Below are 22,720 nucleotides of genomic sequence, written 5' to 3' on the forward strand. Positions count from 1 at the left end.
TGACACTCAGAAAAACAAATAAAAAGGCACAATATATTGTAGATTAAATTATAATCACAACTGTTAAAAAATCATTATAGAGGAAATGGTTGAAAGGAAATGTTATCAAATGTTAACAACAGTGGTCTTCAGATAATAAGATTATGGGTGACTGGCTATTTCTTTCATTTCCAAAATTTCTCTAATGAGCATGAGTTTTTCCACATTTATTTTTAAGGTGAAGTTTTAAAACCGGAGGAGAGGAAAGAGAAGGAAGAGGAGGGAAAAAAAGGAGCAGAAAAGACCTTTAGCAATGAAAGTCTTGCAGGCCAGTGGAAACGACCTGTGGACAGATGAGAAGGGAAACCCCTGCCCCTGCTTGTACTGAGCTCAGGCGGTTGCTTCCCGGCCACCTTGAAAATCACTAAGTGGTTTCCCACGTGAAGTGAGCACAGCATCTCCAATTCTGCCTTAAGCCTCTGCTTTACCGCTGATGACTCCCAGAGCATGTACGGCCAAGAAAGCCTTGAAGAGAACTACGGAGAACCTTGAGTGACGCAATGAGCTATAGCCCAAGGCAGAGGAGAAGTTTACAGTCAGATGACCCAAACAAGAACATCAGTCACTTGTCGCCCCAGCTGTTATCCAGGAGTCAGGATAATGGCGGCTTGTGAACAATGGTGTTTATTACTATGATGAATATGAGTATATATAATATTAATTACAAAATAACATATACATGTAGATGTTCATATATATTAATGACTGTATTATAATACTATTGCCTTCCTTAGTCCATTTAAAAAATTTTTAATGCAAGCCTGCCACATGAACCTGGTTGGGTAGTTGCAAGTAGCACATCATAAAAGAGAATTCAAACCCAGATTATCCGATCAGACTATAGGATTTCCACCCTTTAAAATAAAACAACCCATCCAGAATAGACAAGAGGAGTCAAGAGTTCTGGAAAATGTGTTTGGCTTTCTCTAAGTCAAGCTACTCTCAGTGGCTAAAAGCCATGCCATGGACACCAAGGTGTGCAGAGAAACAAATTATACTGTGTCCCCACCCCACTTCCCGCTTTCTGAAGGCTTCCTTCTCGTCAACCAGTGAGTACAGAAGGCCAGTCTGCTTGGTCAGCTCAGTGCCCTGGAGTCAGCAGGCAGCCTCTGGCACTCTTTTCAAGTCCTTCCCACAGGCCAAATCATTTACCCAACTCCCACTGCTTAAAGTGCTTTTGACAAGGAGACCTATGAGAAAAACTCCCCAGGATGGTGTCCCAACTGAATAATTTACAATATACACACATTAGGAAGTAGTGGTTTGAACCCTGAAGCTTCTTACTCCATAGCCTTTAGAAGAATTTTCCTGAAAATATAAAAATACTAACAGACGAACAGAAGTCCATATAGCCAGTCTCCCCGTCCCATCCGCAGCCCAGTGGGGCATAGGGCAGCTGGATGGCCTCAGTGGCTTTACTCCATTAAGCCAGACCAACAGGACCCAACACCAGGAAAGGTGGTCCAAACCTGAGAGGGCCACGGGGTGCTGTGGAGCTGGGCTTCTGCGAGTGACTGACGACACCACAGAGAGGCCCCCAGACCCCACTCCACTGCCTTTCCTGCAGGACACCTCTTTCCTCTCTTGGCTGAGCTCTGATTTTGCTACCTGTGGGCATCCTCCATCACATGCAAAAAAGAGAGAACAGCAGCATCTTGTCAGTGATAAGGATGTAGGTTTTTGTTCTGGAGTCAAATTATTAGTGAATGATCTACATGGCCTTGAATAGGTCACTTAATTTTGAGTCTCTGTATCCTCACGAAGGGTGACAACACCACCTACCCTTTAGGACTGTCATGAGGATTAAATAGTATGATGAATATAGCATGCTTAGTGCAGAGCCTGGCAGGTAAGGGATGCCCATGAGGCAAGCGCAATGAGATGGAACAACAGAGTTACAGAGACCAACAAAGCTCCTGGACACTCATGACACACAGTCATTTCTTAACTGATGTACAGCAACATATCAAAGGGCATCTCGTGAGAAATCTCACATGTCTTGAGTACTTTGTCCCTCTGAACTTCCTCAAGATTATACTTTTATTTTAGTTGGGAATTATCTTTAGTGGATGTAACAATTCATGCATTCCCATTAGAAGGGCTGGGTGATTTAGAAATTCCTCTAAAAACCAAAACCTGTTAGTAGCATTAATCAACTATGACATGGGTGACATGGGCTTGGTAGCATTTTGGTTTTGGGTGATTCTATAAGTTTTCTTTGTGTTTCTTCATTAGATTAAAATAGAAATGAGCACGCAACCATGTCAAGAAAACCTTCTCATGTGTGGGACAAGAGACTGAATTTCACTCAGGGAAGACCACTGGATTTCCAATGCAGAGAACCTGTGCATCAGGGAGCCTAACTTACCAGCATGAGCTTTGAGTATATGTGTTTTCAGCCGGCTGTTATAGGAGGACTTGAAGGAGCAGAGTTTGCATCGGAATGGTTTATGGTGTCCGTGGTGAGTTTGCATGTGGCGATCCAAACTTGATGGGGCAGAGAAATAGAAGAGAAAGAAAAATGACAGGATTATCAATTACATGTATTTTCTCACTGCCCTTTTCTAGCAATCCCATTTCTAAGGTGTTCAAAGTCATTTTGTTACTTCCCAAGGGCAATGCTTACCCAAAACAACAACAAAAATGGCAAGAGTGGCCGCACCTGTTCCAAAGGGAGGGGAGGCTAAGGGAAGGAAGAGATCAAGAGCCTTTTTGGATTGAGAGACCTGGCAGTGTGAACAGGCCATAGTAAACCCTCATTTTCCCTTCTCTAGAAGCATGTAGAATTGGAAGAGGGCATCCGAAGACAAAAGGTAAAATATGGAGAATTCAAGTTTTCTGCCAAGTCAGTGAGGAGTACCTATCAAATAGTCCTTTAACTTATTTCCAAAAAAAAAAGGAGTTAGAGAAATTTTGCATTTAAAAAGGACTTTATTTTTAAACCTCAGTCCTACATCCGTGGGGAACACTCAAGAGGGGAAGGGAAGTGTCAAAGTACTTGAGCTACTTGCAACGGACTGTCATGTTTCCAACGCCTTTGTAAATATGGAGGCAAAGTGCAGGTGTGTTTGAAGAAAGTCATGTGATCCAAAGGCCCAGTCATCCCTTCTGATAAACAAAACCATGTTCACTGTACCTCAGTCTTCCAGAGCAACTTATAAAGAAGGTATTTAATTATAGTGAACTCCCAGTATTTCATGATCGCTAAAAAAAAATAATAAATCTACCAAACAAGGTGTGGGAAGAAGTTCTAATTTGTACCAGTGCCCCAGAGAACTAGGTTCCCTTCTAAATGACTCACATGGGATCGGTGCTGCTTACCATTTAAATACATAATGTTCTCCTGAGCTCCAGAGCAGCACTTTCAATTGCCTCCGGACCTCTCCCTCTGGGTGTCCTTTAGCTTCCTTAAACTCAACTAGCCCTAAACAAAGCCATCGGTTTTTCTCCTCCGAAACTAACGCTCTTCCTCATTTCCTTGCTTCTATAGAGGACACGACCGTTCTCAGTCAACCAGACTGAACCCCTAGGTGCCCTCTGTACTTTACTTTGTCTCTCATCCCTCACTCCCTGCATGAAGGCAATTTGTCCAAGTCATGAAGATCCGACTTCCTTTAACCATTCCCAAAGTCCCATCCGAACTTCTTGGATCAGCTACTATGACTGCCTTCTAATTGCTCTCTCCTGTCTTTTTTTCAACTCAAGAGCATGAGCTATGGAGTCAGCCTGGTTGGGATCAAACCCCAGCTAATGCTTGTAAACCGTGTGGCCTTGGCAAGTTACACAAACCTCCTCACTTTTCTTACCCACAAAATGGAGACAGTCATGGGACGACACCTCGCTGGGCTGATTTAAGAATAAAGTGAGATAATACCTGAAGGCACTTAGCGTGCTGCCTGACACACAGGAAGGCTCAGTAAATGTTAGCAATTATGACTTACTCCTTTCAGAGACTTCCTTTTGCCAGTACTATAAATGACAAAGTATTATTTCCACATTCGAAGACTCCAAATATGGTCTCTACTCAAGTATTCAAACTTTATCTTCCATTATTCTTTTACCTAGAACTTACAGATTAGTGACATTGGACCGCCAGCTGGGCCCCCACGAGCCTCACACTCTGCTCCACAGCCTTATGCTCTCATCCCTTCCTCCAGGTTGCACATCCCTTCCGAACTCTTCAAGTCCTGTCTTCCTACTTTAAGACTCGACTCAAATGCTCCCTACTCCGTAAAACCTTCCCGATTCTTCCACAGTGGGTGGGTGTATCACTTCCCTTCTTTGAAGCTTCATAGCATTTTATTGCTGTATTTTTGAAAGATATGTGCCTTATTTTGCTGAGTCATTTGTGAGCTTGCTGGCTTGATTTATAACTCATCTAGACCCTAAATTCCCTTAGCGCACTGACCATGGTCTCTTCATCTTTTGTATTCCCCTTTATATCCACCCTCCCAACGCCCCCAGCACATTGCTTAGCACAGGGCGGATCCGTGTATGCGCTACGATTTGTTGAGATTCTACGGGGTGTCAGAAAGCAGGCTAGATGCTGCTGAATAAATACTCCTTGAACTCGTGAGAAGTACACTGTGGCTCTGATGATACAGATGAACCATGAGGCTCCGTAGAATAAAGAGTCTGTAACCCCTCCTCCCTCTGTAAAAGCATCGCCTCCTCCTCCCTTTCAACAACTAACTGCATTTTATCTTTTTGAGAAGCAAACAGCCCAACATTTATTTTAATTATCGTAAAAATAAACAGCAGGTCAGTCTCGCAATTGGTCACCGCCATCCAAGACGGTGGGACACATTGTTGCACGTGTACCTCTCTTACACAGTTCAAAGACAAAGGCAACAAACGGTGGCTTCTTCTCAGAACCATCGCTTTTCCCATCACCCCCGAAAGCCTTACACAACACCCCAAATCTACAATTCCAAAGCTGTGATGGGCCTCGGGCAGCTCCTTCTCCTCACTGGCCCTGTCCTTCAAGCATCCCTTTGGCATCAGTAACTTCTTTACTTTTCAAGATCTTTTTCAAGATCAAGCAATGATCCTTTGGTCACATGGGTCGACAGTCCTAATTTTATCTCCTTAGGCCACTCAGTTTCCCAAATGGAACTTTATTTCCTCAACTGATGATTCGTTTCTGGGTGAATGTCTGACAGATACACCAGGACATTTGTCTGCTTTCTGGTCTTCCCTCTTGTAAATCATAGCAGTGCCTACAAAATACTCATTTAAAAAAATGCCTGTATTTACCAGGCGTAGTTAATGTTAGGTAACCTCCTATTCTCAGTCCCATTTGACAGACGAGGTGACTGAGGCTCAAGGGAACGTAACCAACGACACAGCAGGCACAAACCTTGAGCGGGGCTTTCTGACTCCTCCAAGCCTCTCCTGCTCTAGCTTAGCCGAGCACTAGCTGACCGCTACGGCATCTCCTCCCCGTCACCCACTTGCGACCACTCGATAGCACTTACTTGTGCCTGAAAGCGGAAACAAAGGAGCAATACTGGCAGCTGTACTTGTCCTCGCGGGTAAACATGGCCAGGGCCAGATGGCTCCTCTCATGAGAACGCAGCCCCTGCATGGACATCAGGACTCTGTCACATTGACTACAATGGTATCCCCCCGGCCGGGTTTCATCCTCCAACATTCCATCAAGCAAGCAGTGTTCACCATCCACCCGGTCCACCAGGGCGCCAGTGGCATCTTTGGCTGCTTCCAATCCATCCAGGAACAAGTGGGAGGGGTCTTCGGCCTCCTGCTAAGAGAACCACACACACACACATGCCCCACCAACAAAATAAATATCCAGCATCATCGTCTCCAGCTCTCCTCCTCTCCCTTCATTCTCCCAAACTCCTCAGGACTTCCTGGTAAAGCTTCCTCCCCTGCCTCTCCAGCTCCCCCTAGAGGGAGGGCAAACCCGACTGCCACTCTTCATGCAGTGCTGGTGATCTGAGGACACGGCTGCTACTGCCTGGGAAGCATGAGAGAGGGGTTCTCCCAACTGTGGAGACAGTTCACTCACTTATCTCCCATCTTAAAAAGAACACACTGCAATCCCACTCGAACCGACAGAAGGCAGGGTTAGGGTGATGGCTCAGAGAAAAGAAAGGAAGGAAGAAAGGAGGGGGAAAAAAGCAGAGCAGTCTGGGCATCTAGGAGCCGTGGGCCCCCCTTAGAAGTGAAGGAAAGGGGCAGGATCCTGCCCCTCGCCATCCGTGCTCACCCCCACCCTGCGGAGGGTGACTTCACCCACTGACTGAAGGCTGCTGTCTGATCCGCCGAAAAAATTAAGGAGCAGCCTGGTTCGAAGTCACTCATGTTTGGAGGTGACTCCGTGGGTTACTGATTACACACGAAGAGCTGCTCTGTCTCCCTCGAGTGAGTCCAGGAAACAAGCCTGGAACACACCGAGGCGGCGTGGAAGAAGCGGGCCGCCGTCGCCCCTGGGCGCCACCGTTCTGCGGACAGCCAGCGGGCTTCAGTCTTCAGTGAAGAAAAGCAGAGACTTTATACGTCCATGCTACATGGGCAAAATAGGACACAAGATCAAGAAGGGCAGATTTCACGTATCTAGAGAGAAAGAGCAGAGTCCTGAACTCACTAACTTCTCTGCTCAAAAATACGCGCTTCGCCACGTCCCGGAAGGCAGGGGTGGCGGCATGGCTCCCGAAACGGGGGCTGCTATTTAGGAGTACGACGTTCAAAACGGGCGGCCTAGTGAAGGCCAGGGGGAGCAGGGGAGGCACTGGTCAGCGACAAACCGGGAAAGGGAACGAAGGAGACAAATCGGGTCAAGGGGTTCTCGGGGCCTGCTGTGACTGGGGGGCTTTTGGTTTTAGACTTCACGTTTCTTACACTCCTCAGAGGACCCAGGGTAAGAAGTAAAGGATTCTCCTGGGCTCTCTGCACCGTCAGCCAGATGAGAACAGTTAAGAAGTCACGCAGTGGGAGGAGCAGAAGATGATGGGAACAGGACCCACTTGATTCCTTTCAAGAGCTCGGGCAACTTGGAAGAGCAAACACCTAATGGCACTAAATGCAGAACAGAAGGGCGACCCAAAGCCTCCTGTACCGAGAGGCCCGGATCTTCTGTTTCCACCAAACTATCCGCGTGGAAGGGAACCAGATCGAAACGCAACCAGGTCGAGACACGTAAGATGAAGAAGGTCCAACCTGCAAAAGAATCAAAACAAGCCAGACCGATCCAAGCACAGCTCAGGAATGCCCACATTCTGGGCCGCCCTTTCCTGAGCTGCTTTGAGCAACGGGGTTAATAAGTAACTCGAATGGCTCACACACAAGAGCGCTCATCCAGACCCCCCCGCCCCAGTTCTCACCTTCACGGCGGCGGACACAGCCGGGACGCTGCCGTACTGGACGTGTTTCCGGAGATGATTGCAGATGGCTCGGAGCGTCGGGTGCACTTCCACACAGAATTTACACTTGTAGCCCACCACCTTCCTCTCCTTGATCTTTGGCACCTCTTCTAAGTGACCAAAAGGCTGGTAAAATACAGTGGTAGCCATCAGTACTCCGAGCCCTCCCTCAAATGCCGGCATTTATTCTCGTAGCGTACTAGCAGATTTTATTTCAAAGCGGATTAGCAGGTTAAAAACCAAGGGAGAAATATGTGAGTATTTTTACATAACGAATTCGTCAGAGTCGTGGCACACTGCCTACTATGCAAAGTCTCCGGAACCCAAATATGTTACAGCTTGTGAGTAGAGAAGATTTCTGTGGAGAAGCCTCATCGTCACTGCCACCAGGTTATCTGCCTTTGAGACCAATTTCAACTACGCAGGTGAAACGTTGCACAGCTACGCCATTAGTGAACTTCTTGACCAAGACAAACAAACAAACAAAAATCTACTCCTGGAGATGTTAGGTTCATGTAGCCGACACTGCAGACCAAAACATGGCTGAGAGGTGCTAGTGACACCAAGAGACGGCCCACAGCTGCCTTAGAGAGCGAGCGTTGTCGTGTAACTAGGCCTCAGATAAGGCTACTTGGCAGAAGGAAATACAGAGAAACCACCCCGACCCTCCCCTGGGGAGCCTCGGGAGGGGGGAGCAGGGAGGGGAACAGGCCGTGGGGAAGGGTGAGCACAGAATGGGGGATAATCAGGCTCGAAACGTTTAATTGACTTATTGAGCTCTCTGGCAAGCTAAGTCACTAGGAAGCCTGTAGCAGTCTGGCTGGCAACGAAGAAGTGCATGTGGGCACCAGTGATGAGAGGCCTCCTGGGGGAAGGGAAATCAAAACATATCCTTACCCTCTCTTGTTTGAAATCTGCAAAAGCACCATCTGCATATTTCTGCTTGCTCAAAAGCTGTTTCCTCCTCTCCTGACGTTTGGCACGCTTCTGGAATTCCTCATTGTGAATGTTCAAGTGTGAGGTCAGCTCCGCTGTGCTTTGCAGTTTGCTATCACAGTGCTTACACTGGTAGGCGGGGCTCTGCAAGCGGGGGCCGCTGCCCAGAATGACGAAGTCCCTCTTCAGGTCCCGACTGTGGTGGTCAGTGTAATGCATACACAGCAGCTCCGCCGTGCTGAAAGACAGCTTGAAGCACTTGACGCAGCGGAACGGGAGCCACTCGATCTCCTGGGCCTCGCCTCCCTCCACCTCGGCTTTCTCGAAGCTGCCTCTCTCCTCCTCTTCCATCAGCAGCGGCTTCTCGTGCTCGTCGGCGTAGACGGCGGTGAAGTAGCCGCCCAGCTTGCTGGCGTGCTGCTTCTTGGGGAACACCCCCGGGTGGCGCTTCATGTAATGGGACACGATGCCCTTCTTGCTGAAGGACTGAAAGGAGCACAGGGAGCACTTCTTCTTCTCCACGGCCCGCCGGAGCTCCTCGCTGAGCTGCGGGGAGTCGTCCTTGGGCGGGGACGGGATGATCACCTTGTTGGGCTTGTCGCTGATGGTCCTGGAGGCCGCCAGGCAGTGCGTGTAATAGGCGTCGATGTCGTGGCGCTTCTGGTAGTGGGCCGCCAGCCCTTTGCGGATGGGGTTGGTGTAGGCGCACAGGGCGCACTTGAAGAGGTTGTTCTTGCCCTCGGGCTGGGCTCGCACGTTGTTGTGCTTGATGCGGTAGTGCCTGGCGATGCCCTTCCTCGTGGAGCAGAAGTACTTGCACAGCTGACAGCGGAACACCGTGTGGGAGACCAGGTGCGAGGTAGAGAAGTGAGACGTGGACACGGGCTCCTCTCCCACCTCCTCCTCGGTGACGGACACCTGGGAGGGGCTCACCTCAGTGGTCATCTCGGGCTCGAGGGAGACTGGCAGCTTCGGGGGCGACTGGGAAAACACATCAAATTCAGGCTGATTGTGATACTTCTCGTAGTGGATTTTGAGCTTCTCCAAGGTGCCGTGTGTGTACGGACACAGTTTGCAGCGGTAGGCGCCGTAGCCTTGCTTGAAGATCCTGCTCGTCTCCTCCACGTCGTTCTGGGCGATGTCGGCGGACTGCTCCACGTCGTGCACGAAGTCCTCAGCGGTCACCTTGATGGCCGGGTGTCGCTTCTGGTAATGGGTCAGGACGCCGTGGATGCGGGTGTTGATGTACGGGCAATGCCTGCATTTGTAGACGGCGCCCGGGTTGATGTCGATGTCCTGGGCGAAGTCAGCAGCCTTCACCTTCATGCCAGGGTGCTTCTTCCCATAGTGGGTGAGGAGGCCGTGCAGGTTGTTATACTCGGACTGGCACACGGTGCACTGGTATGGGGTGGACGATATGGCGGGGTTGGCGGAGGCCAGCTGGATGCTTTTCTCGGGGGAAAGCCGGGCGTCCTCAGGGCATTCGGCGTCCTGCTCGGGGAGCGGAGCGGGCATACTGTTGTCACAATTCACGGGGCCCACCAGCTCTTCGGACGGAGGGAGGACATTCTCGACGGCGTCTTTCTCCTTGATGATATCCAGCAGCACCGACTCGTCACCGTTCATGGCCCAGGGATGGAATGCTTGGTAGTGATTGGTGATGTCCCAGATGGACATGGCCTCGAAAACACAGTCTCGGCATCTGTACGTTTTGGCTTCGGTGGGCATGGTGAGAGAGGGAGGGGATGGGTCGGGCCCAGCCCAGAGTTTGGTAGCCATGTAAGTATAGTCAACATAGTGCTCCGGATGCCTCCTCTGGTAATGTAGGAGCAAACCGCTGGGCTCTGTGTGGGAGTAGATGCACCACTCGCAGTGGTAGCCAGCTTCTATCGAGCCGTCTAGAAATGCCCACCGCATGATGGACGTGACTGTGGCCTTCAGGGCAGGGTGGTCTTTCTTGATATGCTTCCTCAGTGCATAGAAGTAGGGGGAGGTATACGAGCACTGCCTACACTTGAGCGCTCGCAGTTTGGTTTTGTCCCGCTCCACGGCAGAGGGGGCGACAAGCACACAGCTGGCAGGCTTCTTCTGGTTGCGGTCACAGAGGCTTCGGATGGTGGCCGTGTGTTGCCGGATCACGTCCGCGTTGGCCTTGAAGTCTCGGTGCTTCTTCTGATAGTGAATGAGTACACCTTTGACCGTCCGGTTCCCGTAATCACAGTGCTGGCAAAAGAACATCTCATTCTCCACAGGAGGGCCGTCTCTCTCAGAGCTGCTTCGGTTCAGCTGTTGCATGGGGGCGGGTGGCCGGGGGGAGCCTTGGGGCCCCTCGGACCCTCTCATCATTGCAGCTGTGGGAGGAGCCTGTCTGATATATTTGGCAGTAACCTTTATTTCTGGGTGTCTTTTCTGGTAGTGGACAAGCACTCCCACAACTGACCGATTGCTGTAGGAACAGTGTTTGCAGTAGTAAAGCTCAGTACTGAGGTCTGGTGGCGGGGGTTGTGGGGGGGGTGGGGAACCCATGTTGGACATTTTGGGAGACATTGGAGCACCCACCTCAAATGATAATTGAGAAAGGGCAGAGCCCCTGTCCACAGACACCATTCGCATGGTTTTCTGGATCCTAAAGTAGGAAGCCTTTTCTTCAGGGTGTTTCTTCTGATAATGAACCAAGACAGAATGCATGTTGGGGCTTGCGAACGAGCAAACGTCACAATCGTAAACGACAACAGTGTTAACTGAGGGGTCCTTCTGATTTTCACATTCTGGAGTAAAGGTCTTTGAAGGAGTGCTTTTATTAAATGTAGCTGGCAGACCGCCACCGCGAGCCACGGGAGTGGAAGTCGCCATGCTCTTGGGGGCCGAATTCAGAATCTCCCTCAGCGTCTGGGATTCCGTACTCAGCCCTTCCTGCTGCTCCACGACGTAGCTGGAAAATATCATCGCGTTGTTAATCTTCACCGTGGGATGCATTCTTTGGTAATGTGGCATCAGGCTTCGGACATTCGGGCTCGTGTAGGAACAAAACCGACACCGGTAGATCAGGTCCGAATGGTCGAAGTTGAGTACATTCATGGCTTCTGGGTGGTGTTCGCCGTAGTGCTGCTGCAGGTCTTCAAAGTTGGTGTAATCGATGTAGCATTCCAGGCACCTGTACACTGCACTGTGATCGTTGGGGTCCAAGATGTACCTAAAGCTGAATTTAATGTACGGGTGCATTCGTTGGTAGTGGGTGCTGACGCTCCGGGCAGATTTGTTGTTAAAGTCACAGTGTTTGCAATAGTAAAGCCTTCCGGAGTCACCAAAGTCTGTGTTCTCGCTATTGTGCTCGGTTCCGTAGATAGGAGTCTGGGTGTTCAGCAGAGCGGTGTTGGCGACCTGGTGATCTTTCATGTTTGTTGAGGAGCCGTAATAATCCTCTTCGTCTTCAGACAGGGTGAGCTCAATCTCCGCACCGTTGGTGGCGTTGTAATCGTGGGTGACGCTTCTGAAGTTGGGCTCCTTCTGGGGCTCCCCGGCATCTCTCGCCCAGATCTGCTGGGCCGAAAAGGAAGTGGCCACCTCCATGACTGGCTCCGTTGGCTCTTCCTCCCTGTCCAACTCCACCTCTATCTCCACTTCGTTGTCATCCTCTTCCTCCTCGTCGTCCTCCACATTGATCACTGCGTCCTCCTGCTGCTTCGTTTGGTTAATTTTGCTCTGCAGGTTGCTGGCTATCTCGTCAATCCTAGTTCTCTTCTTCACGGGCGATAAATCGAGGGGAAAGTCATTGGCGAGCTTCCGGGAGGCCTTAGCTACAAAATTGTTCTTGGAGGACAGCCCAAGAATTGAGGTCTGGCTTTTCTTCACAGTGTTGCTGGAAGAGGGGTGGCTGTCTGTCTCGCTTTCCAGTGGCAGGCTTGAGGGCTGCCCCTCGAATTTTGGCAAGTTGTCGCAGAACGAGTGTTTGTGCTGCTGATGGACTCGCAGCCCTTTCAGAGTCGTGGTGGAGTAACTACACATGGTGCACTTGTAAGGGTGCAGGGGCGGGGCTGGCACGGGAGGCTGCGGCTGCTGCGTCGGTGCGGGCTGGGGCTGCGGCTGCGCCGGTACCTGGTGCGGCGGCTGTAGCTGCGGTGGCTGCGGTTGGGACGGAGGCGGTGGTGGTGGCGGCGGCGGCGGCGGTGGCTGTTGCTGCTGCAAGGGATCCAGCAGGACTCCTGACTTCCTCCCGTTGATGCTCGAGCTCTCGTAAGACACCACACCTTCATTCAGCGAAGAAGAAATGCTCTCACTCTGGGAATTCACGGCATCCCAATCTGACGCTGTACCCGTGTGACACTGTTTGTGAGCGCCGAGTTTTAACGAGCTCTTGCAAGTAAACGGACACTCGTCACATTTATAGACGGCAGTCTTTCCGGACAAGTGGATGTTTTCTATGTGACGGGAGATGCTGCGTCGATGCATAGTGAGGAAAGGACAAAAGGGGCACTGGAACCTATTCATGAACCTTCGGAACGGAATCCCCTTGGTCTCCAACAGTTTGTTGCCATCTGAGCCCATCAGCTGCTCCGCAGACATGCCGGAAGTCTGGTGATCCATGGCATTTAAGCCATTCTCGCTGTCTATTTCGTTCAACTCCTCATCAGAACTGGAGTCATTCAGCATGCTGTTAGTTTCCAGGTCGGCAGAGGAGTTGGTCATGTCAGCCATCCCGTAACGCGATCTCTCCGCCAAGTTAACCAGGCCAGAGTTGTGAGGGGACTTCGGCTTCATCTGCGGGTAAGACACGGGTGAAAACTTGGAAGCGGACGAGGAATTGGGTCTCATGATGGAGTTACTGATGGAGCCGCGGAAGTTGGAGACGTTAGCGCTGGGCATCTCCCGGCTGGCAGCATTCATGGACAGATAGGTGGAATTGGAAGTGGGGCTGGGGGCGCTTTTGTTCTGCACTTCGGGGAGGTTCGTCCCTTCTTGCTGCTGTCTGAGGCTGGAAAGGATCTTGACCATACTGCGATGCTTCTTCATCATGTGGTCGCACCAGCGTTCCCGGCGGGGGGTCTGGTAGCTGCACCACTCACAGCAAAAGTTGCCTCGAGACTTGGTCAAAGGCTTGACCATAGACTCCAAGATGCTGCGCTCCACGACCTCTGCCGGCAGTTCTTTGCAGGGGTCCTGCAGAGACACGGGTGGGACCACGGGGTCTGGCATTGGAGCAGGGGCAGGGAGGGGAGCCGTGGTCTCCTTCAAGTTGTTTTTGTGATACATTTTCTGATGCTTAATGATTCTTGCCCTCCTCGGTGACTTGTATGTGCAAAACTGGCAAGAGAAGACCTTTCCAAATCCCTCGTGCATCATGATATTATAATTTAAGGATCCGGGAACAGGGGGTCCCGCCGAACTCCCTTCAGCTTGAGCTCCGTGGACCTTCCTTGTGTGTTCGATGAGGAGGTTTTTTGACCTGAAGTAGCGGACGCAGAACTTGCATTGAAAAAACTTGTTTGTTGGTTTGGGATTAGGGGCAATATGCTGACCGTAATATCCTGGACTGTGGCCATAGTAGCTTCCGGTCCCCAATGCGGTTGCATTTTGACCTAGAGAGAAAGCAGAAGGTAAATGAGAACAGAAAAGCAAACGAAAGAGAATTAAGAAATTCCATCATGCAAATCAATTTTTCTTTTCAGTTATTCTTCATTAATAAACATCACATTCAAAAGGCCTAACGTCTCGAGATGAGGCCCTGAAGAGTATTAACGAAGCACTGATGAACTAGACATATTGCTTCTCGCAGGTGAAGATACAGCGTTTGGCTTCAGGAGCAATACTCACCTCATGGCCATTAATGTTCCCTATAGCTATAAAAACACAAGTTCCACACACTGCGATAGTCATTCTAGAATTTTACCAGACACTCTCTTGTCCTCCAAATCGAAAGGGAACTGAGAAACATAAAGAAGCTGAAAGGGCAATAACCTAGGATGCTCCAGAAGAGAAACATGATGCCCAGACCACAAAAATGGCTCCCAAGGAGCAATAAACTTTGACAAAGCCACACATATCAAGAACCATGGCTACAGGCTAAAAGTAGACGAGCACCATTAAATAGATCGGATACGTCGAGATTCTTCAAGATTTACCTGATAAATCCTCTGCGATCGCAAATTCGTCCTTTATAGAGGAATACTCCACCTCTGTCTGATTACTGGCATTCATGGACCCGGATCGTGGCTCGTTAGCATTGTCTTCAGCAACATCAGTTGGCTGCAGAAATGCCGTGTGGACATCCTGAATGTGCGCCTTGAGATCTTCATAAGACGGGGCTCTGAAGTCACAGCCATCGCACTGAAGCACCTCCATGATCTGGGCCTACCTTCTCACATTAGGAACCTGTGACAGAAGTCAGAACAAAGCCTCTTAAGAAATGCACTAACTGCATATCCCAAGTTGATGGGGCTACAAGTCCATTAACGGAAAAAATTCTAACATCGGCAGATTTCCGTTACTGAACTCTGCCAGTTGGAACACTGGCCAAAGACACGCAACCAGAGATAATAGGGACAATGTCCTTGACTTTGTAACTTCAAAGAAGGGGGGAAAGCCCAAATAAACATTTTCCAGTTTGATATAATAAACGTATCTTGAAATGCCATTTGTCAAGGAAACCCTTAAAAGTCTAACCGTTTTAGTAGTTTCTGAATTTCTTGACTGAATTCAAATTTCTTGGTAAGTCAATACTGACTTTGATTCTGGCTCGGACCCATTTTTCTTTTGAACTAGACCCTTCTCAGAAGTAAAGAGGATTGTCTGTACAGAAGAAAGGACAAATTTCAATCTTCATTAGCTGTTTTAATATTCTAACACATTTCACCACCAAATGGTGAAACAGTATTGAAGTCTTGGAGTGGTGGTAGAGAGAGCTTTTATTATACCTTTTATCATTTGAATACCTTAACTGATATTGGGGTACACCTCTTTCCTCCTTTCCCCAAAGAGTTTAGTCATGTGTGTGTGTGTGTGTGTGTGTGTGTGTGTTTCATAAGCTAAATGGTTATTTTGCTTTTTACTACCTACCAATTATAACCTAACAGCTTCTCCAATCTAATTAGGTCATAAAGTATTTCTCATGAGATTCTCAAACAACCAACTTTATATGACAATCCAGTTTCTAGTTTAAAGTCGCACCTTGGTACCTCGATTTACATTAAGGTAACAGACACAGTTCTGAAGAGGGGCTTCTAAGTCATGACTTTCTCTTTTCCCACTTCTCTCCTTCACAAACATGAAGCGTATGTTCGCACACAAAAAAACTGTGAACCTGATGTAGAATCAAGCAAAACTTGCCCGGCTCCCTTCATTCTGGTATTCACTGTGTGACTGAAAGACATAGATGGCTTCACATTAATTCAATGGAAAGGCTCACCATTCAGAAGTTAAAAATGTATTAGAAGGTGCAGTTTGTCCTATCTTAATATATACCTTGAGTTGAGATACCCGGTTATTATCTTAATCGGTGAGTTAACTTCATTGAGCTCACCGCAAACTCTACTGAATCACCGTAATCTAGAACCAGATGTCCAAGAACTAAAGCTGTAGCCAAATCTTCCTATACTTTTATTGTACAGCAAGCTTCTATACTTTTCTGGCAAAAGGTAAATTGTTTCTGCAGGGGGAACAAAGTCTAGTGATATGTCAACGTGGAGAAAGGAGCCATTGCGGGCGGATTTTCTATGAAAGAATGCTCCTGCTGATAGCCTGCTAAAATAACTTCTGGCAAGTCGAGCTCTGGACAGACTGAGCTTGCAGAGTGAGACACAGATATTTACCTCCTCTTCTTTCACCCAGCAATTTATCCTTTTTCAATAAACACTGAACTGTGCACCAGAGTCTTTTCAGCTAACTAAGTCTCAATATTCCAGATACACAAGCTTTTATGCCTAAGCACCAACCCAAATTGTGTGGAAGAGGTTGCTATCAGCTCTGGATCAAATTACAGCAGTCACTGAGGCCCCACCCCACTTCTCCTTTCGCACAGTCCATTAGACCTGAAAACAAATTTTTCCATGGTGCAGACGACTCCTGCATTTAGAACACTTCACAGAAAAAAGCAGATCATCCAGTGTGCACTCCCCATCCCCCAAGCCTAGCCCTTTCATCTCAGCCAAACAAGCCACAGCTCTGCTGAATGTGTTTATCACACTTTCAAGAGATATGAGCTCCTGCGTCACTGAAGCTCTAAGACTCACTAAGCTGCCCTAGTCCTCTGAGCTTTAAGGAGCAGCCATTTTAGCTCAGAGCTTCTCCTCCGTGCACAACATGGCTTCTCTGGGATTCTGCTAGGCTGACAATCAGAAATGAGCAGTAGAAGAACAGGCTGGGCTCCTCCTATGCTCTTCTCCTCCCAACAAAGAATGAACTGTTTTCATTGCTTTCCGAAAGGCAGCACCTTTCTCCTCCTCAAATGTCATTCACCAAGATCTCGGAAGGTTCTTTTATCCCATGATTGATAAGCTTGTTCGTTAGTCCCAGCAGAGCACTGGTAATTGCAGGACGATATCCTGGACCAGACCCTGTTCCACAGGAGGATTTGGGGGTGGGTTGGGGGGACCTCCAGAATGCCTTGGCTTCTTGGGAGTCGTCCTTCCACACACAGAAGACATACCATCCGACTCTGCTTGCCAGATTCCAAAGTCTAATGACCTTTGTTAATCACCAGCCAGTCTGTCTGCATCAGCAGACCCTGCCAACAGACACACCCTTCAACACAAAGGCTGTAGCTATTCCTTTTAAAAGAGGTTCTCTGAAAGCTCCATTGTATAGCCCGAGAGGAAAACAAAATCTCTTCCCTTCAAAACTTCAAGCCTTTAGAAATAATGCAACAAAAGGCTTTCTGCTGTGTGTCTTTCGGAAATTGTGAGACTGGTTTGCACAACATCAACAAAAATTCTGGTCCTGCACAAGGAAAGGAGGGCACCTTCAGCATTGAGTCATCCACCCGGAGATGAAATTCATCTCTCTGTGCAGTTCTCTTAATATCTTGGTGTCTTCTGAAGCTGTTATCAAGGATTCTAACTTCGCTGGATGCAAACACAAACCAACAGCCTCCTTGTTCTGCTACAAAGGAGATTAAAGGGTTAGGAGATCAGAAAAAAAAAAAAACCCACTGATTTGGAAAAAGAAGAGATGATGAAAGTGATTTCCTAATGGGTTCTAGCTTTAATGTTGTTGCAGTCTCTACCTCAAAAATAGCTCAGAGCCTTAGAAGAGGTTAATCTCCAGGCTGCCGAGAGAACCAGCGTCAGGTACAGCTCAATGGCCCTCAATCTGATGTCTGCACCACGCACGGAAATGAGGACGGAGCCTCCTTTGAAAGCCATTTTGCCTTTGTGTACACATTTCTCCTGAAGACGCTGACAGAAGAAAACAGAAATTTCCAGCAGGGCCTAAACAATCAAAAGAAACGGAAACTTGATGTGCTTATGAGATGGAGGGCACACACACGTGCAAGAAGTGAGAGCAGGAGAAGAAGGGAATGGGGGAGGCACAGAGACAAAGAGAGCCGGACGTGAGGATGACCCATCCATCAACCAGACTATGTTTTCGCGGCAGATGGTAATCCTCTGAGAAACCAACAACAAGGAAAGAGATGAGAAGTTAGCTCTGCGTATCTGCCTGTTTCATCCACCCAGCAAGAGGAGCAATACTGAAACACTAAACTAGACACTGATCTGCTACAAAATGATGATTTAAAGCTAAAAGCCCTGATCTCCTACCTACTTACTTCATTTAAAAACACAGTCATAATGAGATTAGCAATACTTTTTTTTTTTTCTTCACTGACCCAATCAGCAAAAGCAAAAGCAAAAGAGGAAGCTTCAGAACTAACTAAAAAGAAATGCCATTTCAGAAAGTCCTGGGGTGAATCTACAAATCAAACAAGCCCCTCCATCTCTTGCCCCCAGTGCAGGATTTCCAGGCCCCTCAAGGTCAAACGGGTGTCAATGACTAGACCCTAACACCACCCGCGATGAAAGCTGCTCTGGTAACATGGATTCATTCTCGAATAACCTAGTGCCTAAGTGATTAATCCTCTCAACACGCACGAAGCCCCTAGACCATTCTAATTATTCATTACTCTTCAGTACTACTTGTTATCGGTGATTGGTTTTGTTCCATTTACATTTCTAGTTTGGGGATTTCAAAAGGTGGGGCTTGGATGAGAAACCCTAAATCCAAATTTCCATATCTGATAAACTCCTAAAGACATATTTAAAGAAAACCCAGAGATCTTGTTCAGGATTTGGAATACACACAGGAGAATGGGGAGAGGGAGTTGCTCCGTCAATGACACTGCGTGCCCACCCACTTTCTGTGCTCAGAACCCCAGGGATCCATCATGCCTCCGTGAAGGTGAAAGGGGGCAGCTTTCCCACAGCTTGACTGCGTGTCCTTCCGGCTCACGGCCCAGACATACCTGGAGAGGGGGAGGCATCTTTGATGGCTCACAGTGTTCTTCCAACCCGGGCGACCATCAACCCTCGCCCAGGGCAGCTTGACGAACACGCTTCCCTAGGCCTGCAGGCCCAGAAGCAGAAACATGGTCTTCAAGTCAAAATCCCAACTGTCTCCAGGAAGTGCCCAAACTAACACGTGCAGGACTTACCCGGATCAAACCTGTTCTCTGATGAAGGACTGTTGACCAGAAATAAAGCTGTGAGGCACCACAGCCACGGGGATTCAGTAGCAACTAATTATAACCTTCAAAGCCTTTGAGAAATAGAACCAGAGACACCATAAGGTGCTTTTCCTCTGTCCACTCCAGAAACCTAGTTTCAGTTATAAGGCACGGAGCTCCCCGGTTCTCCGGAATCTCAAGTCTGATGAAAGGTTTTAGTTAGCACCTGTTGTTTGTGCTTCTCTTACTTTCCAATGAATGGAAAAACCAATTATCCGAGGCCTGGTAGTGGAATGCATAAACTCTGGAATAGTTCAGCTAGAAACACAGAAACATCGAGAACCTAAAGATCATTCCACAAATACATTTGCAGATCGGAAAAGGCTGATACAATGAGGTCAAGGAGCTATGGCATGTGTCAGGACATTAACATTTCTAATTATGAGCCCCGGCACTACCATGGTTTGGTAGGAAGGAAGGATTTTCATGCTTAGGCTGAAAAATGGGGGGAAACCACTAACTCATCCACTTGAGAATGTGGGCTGCTGTTCTTAAAACAAGACATATTCTACATCACTACTTATCATTTACCCTTGTCGTGGTCAAAGTGGGAGTTCTAGTAATTTAAAAATCTTTTAAAGCATCTTTACAAACAGGACTGGACTGAGAAATTGATGTAAAACTTCCTTTCAGGACCGAGAACAGTAATGATAGGATCAAACTGACAAATACAAATATGGAATCTCTCTCTGTGTGTGTGTGTGTGTGTGTGTGTGTGTGTGTGTAATAATTAATTTTACTGATTTAATTTGACCTCAGATATGGGTGTGTGCCCTCCAAATTTAACAGGGACTCTGTCTATTAGAGCAGAATCAGCACCTTCCAAGTAAGTCCAAATGATTTATGTACTCCTCCCATGTTCTAGTTAAAAATAAATAAATAAACCCACAAAATAAACCAACAAAGAACTTCTGACAACAAACTACCTCCATCGATCCCACAGCATTCGGTACTACCATAGATCCTGGCTCACCATGTGGTGTCTTCAAATGTCCTATCAAATGTTTATACTGTTTGCTACATGATCTAAGCAGTTCTGTGTACTCTTGGCAATTCACCACACTAATGAAAGGTTTAACATATCAGGGAGGATAAATAATTAAGGAATTCAGAAGGGAGACACAGCTGTTCTTCAAAACCAAATTTTCAGAAGAGAAAGGATTAATTTGCAATCACATATGTAACCCCCAATATGATACTGAATTTAAATAGTAGCAGAGAAATACCATGAGACCCTGAGTCCTGCCAATGCACGTAGCCTCTGTTCTGTGTGGTCAGCCCGGTCCATCTGTGGACCTCACACATGAGCGCAAGTCTGAAGCAGGCAATCTGCAGAGGAATAGCCCACTCACTCTCTGGCCCACGATGGTACGTTTCAGGGTATCTCTTGCTTCAGCTTTGTTCTGCGTAAAGTTTGCAAGTATCACCGGACATGTTGAGTAATATTTCATAACAGACACCTTTGGGATCATCATTAAAATGAGATGAGCATCTAGGGATACAATCTAAGTGACTAAAAAACTGTCAGATATGTAAATAAGAAGCAATTCTGGCTGAGTGACCTGTTATGAAAGCAGGTAGTGAGTGTCTAACACAGAAAGAGATAGTACATACCTTCTGGAGAATTCATGCATTCCTTTGCAATGATATAAGGCTAATTGAGGCCAACAGGCCAATCGGCAGCCTGCCAGCTCTCCTGTCCTTAGAAAAGGAAGCGTGTGATTTGAACAAGGAGATAAAAGAGGAGAGAAGGGACTAGAAAAGAAAGGGAGGAAGCAGGGTGGTATCTCAGTAGCTTTAGACTTCATTGTCTGTGAAGGGGAACCTGCAGTTCGCTAGATAACTCTAATTCTAAGAAGTGTCCTGACAATATTCTCCTTGAGAAACAAAACAAACCAAGACGCCTCCTCACACTAAAATTCTCAAAACGCAACCGTGACAAACGCAATCTCAGCTCATCTTGTTCTTCCAAATGACGGAAAGCCATTCTCGGTGTTGAATGAATTCTCTGAAATGTCATGGGCCCATCAGGAAGTTCCTTGGAAACTTTGAAGCCACTCTTGCCCCCACACTGAGAACAAGAGATAACGGATTTCTCTCCTGGAGAGCCAGTCCTCACCCAAACGGCAGAGACAGAAAATCACGGTGTTCCTTTATAGACTCTTCAGAATGCTGGCTGGGTTTCTACAGACACTTTTCACACTACAAGAACTCTCATTATAAAAATTATAAAATTAAAGGGAAGTTGCAGATATGCTGCTGGGTCTTCATTACAGAACTGATTAAGACGCAGAGTAAGCAGAAGCTGCAGTAAAACTCATCTTGCACCTCAGGAAAGACCAACCCATGCATCGAGTACCTCCTCTGTGGGTTTGAAAGCTTGACTGACCTCAGGCGTTGGGTATGCCTTCATGGCCATAACTGTTTCTGGCACAGAAGGTCTGGCCAACCACACAAAGTCTAAATTCCACAGTTTCAGTGAACGGCTCTAGAAACCATTTTAACAATTCACCTTGTTCTCTATTACCACTCAGAGAAAAACAAATCAAAACCAAAAACTGGGGTATGTATGGCTGTCAACTTGTGGAGGGTAGAAGAAAGCTTTGCCGCAAGAACTCTTTTATTTGGGGAAAAGCCCACAAGAATCCCAATCTAATGCCTCAGAGACTCATTCATTGCCTTATGTATATGGTTTGCTCACAAAATTCAGACAAGTCGCTTCTTTTACATGCGAATTTGTCCAAGTTTGCTCATACCAGTATGGCACACAAGGACCGGATCCAAACACTGCAATGACCTTCCCAGCCTAACTTCTTGTATCTGACAAAACTGACTATACAAGCCTGACACTTGGGTCTGTCTGTCTTTCTCCAAACCCTGCTTCCTGATCTAACTACCCCATCAGGATGAAAGCCCTAAGCAGATTGCTTTCTAGAAAGGTAAACAATGGCTGGGCTGGTGTGGATCATGAACACTTCCAGATCCTCCTACCCAAGGACACTGTGAGCTGCCTTTTTTTTCCCCTTCTTAGCCTCCACCTATATAGCAGAAGTTATCAGAGGCTGCTGTCCTTCCTCCTTAGTAAACTAACCAAATGACCCATTCATATTCATTGGTTGTTCCAACAAATTGATAGAATCTTATAATAGGAAACACACAGTATGTGTTTATGTATGGAACTGGCAAATACCCAAGAATTAGTAATGTTTTTTTTAAAAAAAAGATAGGCAAGTAATTTCTTTTCCCTTGTAATCTCCAATCAACTTTCAGCAAGTAAGTTTACTCCTAAAAATCACTACCCCTCAAGAACTTCTAAACAGAAAGTTAAGACATTTGTTTGCCAAACCCAAGAGTAGGATTTATCACCATGTGAAAACACAAGAGTGCACCAGTACTCAGCCAAGCCCCACATTCCATAAAACCTTAATAATAAATCTCATTTTTGCCCAACAAATTTGGTTTTTTCAGCTTACTCACTATTGGGCTGCTCTAAAAAAAAAAAAAAAAAAAAAAAAGATAGAAAGAAAAAAAAAAAAGAAAAAAAAAGATAATACAGAAATGCCTATCCAGCAAGTAAAAGAATTTGTTCCCAGCAGGTGTGAGAACTCTGCCTGCCACCTTCACCTTAAGCAAGTCTTTCAAAGCC

At 47.4% G+C, this 22,720-nt stretch overlaps 1 protein-coding gene across 15 annotated transcripts in view; it reads right to left on the reverse strand.

The window, feature by feature from the left end:
* Window positions 1–22,720, reverse strand: part of ZNF462 (zinc finger protein 462) — a 145,015-nt gene that overhangs the window by 66,172 nt on the left and 56,123 nt on the right. For 6 of the 15 annotated variants that reach the window (XR_007146152.1, XM_047829384.1, XM_047829382.1 and 3 more), the window contains 7 exons: window positions 14,480–14,729; window positions 8,322–13,936; window positions 7,386–7,550; window positions 7,121–7,221; window positions 5,716–5,803; window positions 5,517–5,620; window positions 2,408–2,526 (listed from right to left, as the gene is read on the reverse strand). Coding sequence is in view for 12 of the 15 variants with exons in the window: in XM_047829384.1 (XP_047685340.1) it covers window positions 2,408–2,526; window positions 5,517–5,620; window positions 5,716–5,803; window positions 7,121–7,221; window positions 7,386–7,550; window positions 8,322–13,936; window positions 14,480–14,699 (6,412 nt within the window). In the remaining 3 variants the exon portion in view is untranslated. Of the gene's footprint in view, window positions 1–2,407; window positions 2,527–4,238; window positions 4,246–5,516; window positions 7,222–7,385; window positions 7,551–8,321; window positions 13,937–14,479; window positions 14,730–22,720 lie in introns of those variants that run through there. The other 9 variants (XM_047829386.1, XM_047829392.1, XR_007146154.1 and 6 more) reach the window with 9 other exon arrangements.

Source organism: Prionailurus viverrinus, chromosome D4 (assembly GCF_022837055.1).
Source record: "Prionailurus viverrinus isolate Anna chromosome D4, UM_Priviv_1.0, whole genome shotgun sequence".
In the NCBI taxonomy this organism is placed as follows: Eukaryota; Metazoa; Chordata; class Mammalia; order Carnivora; family Felidae; genus Prionailurus; species Prionailurus viverrinus.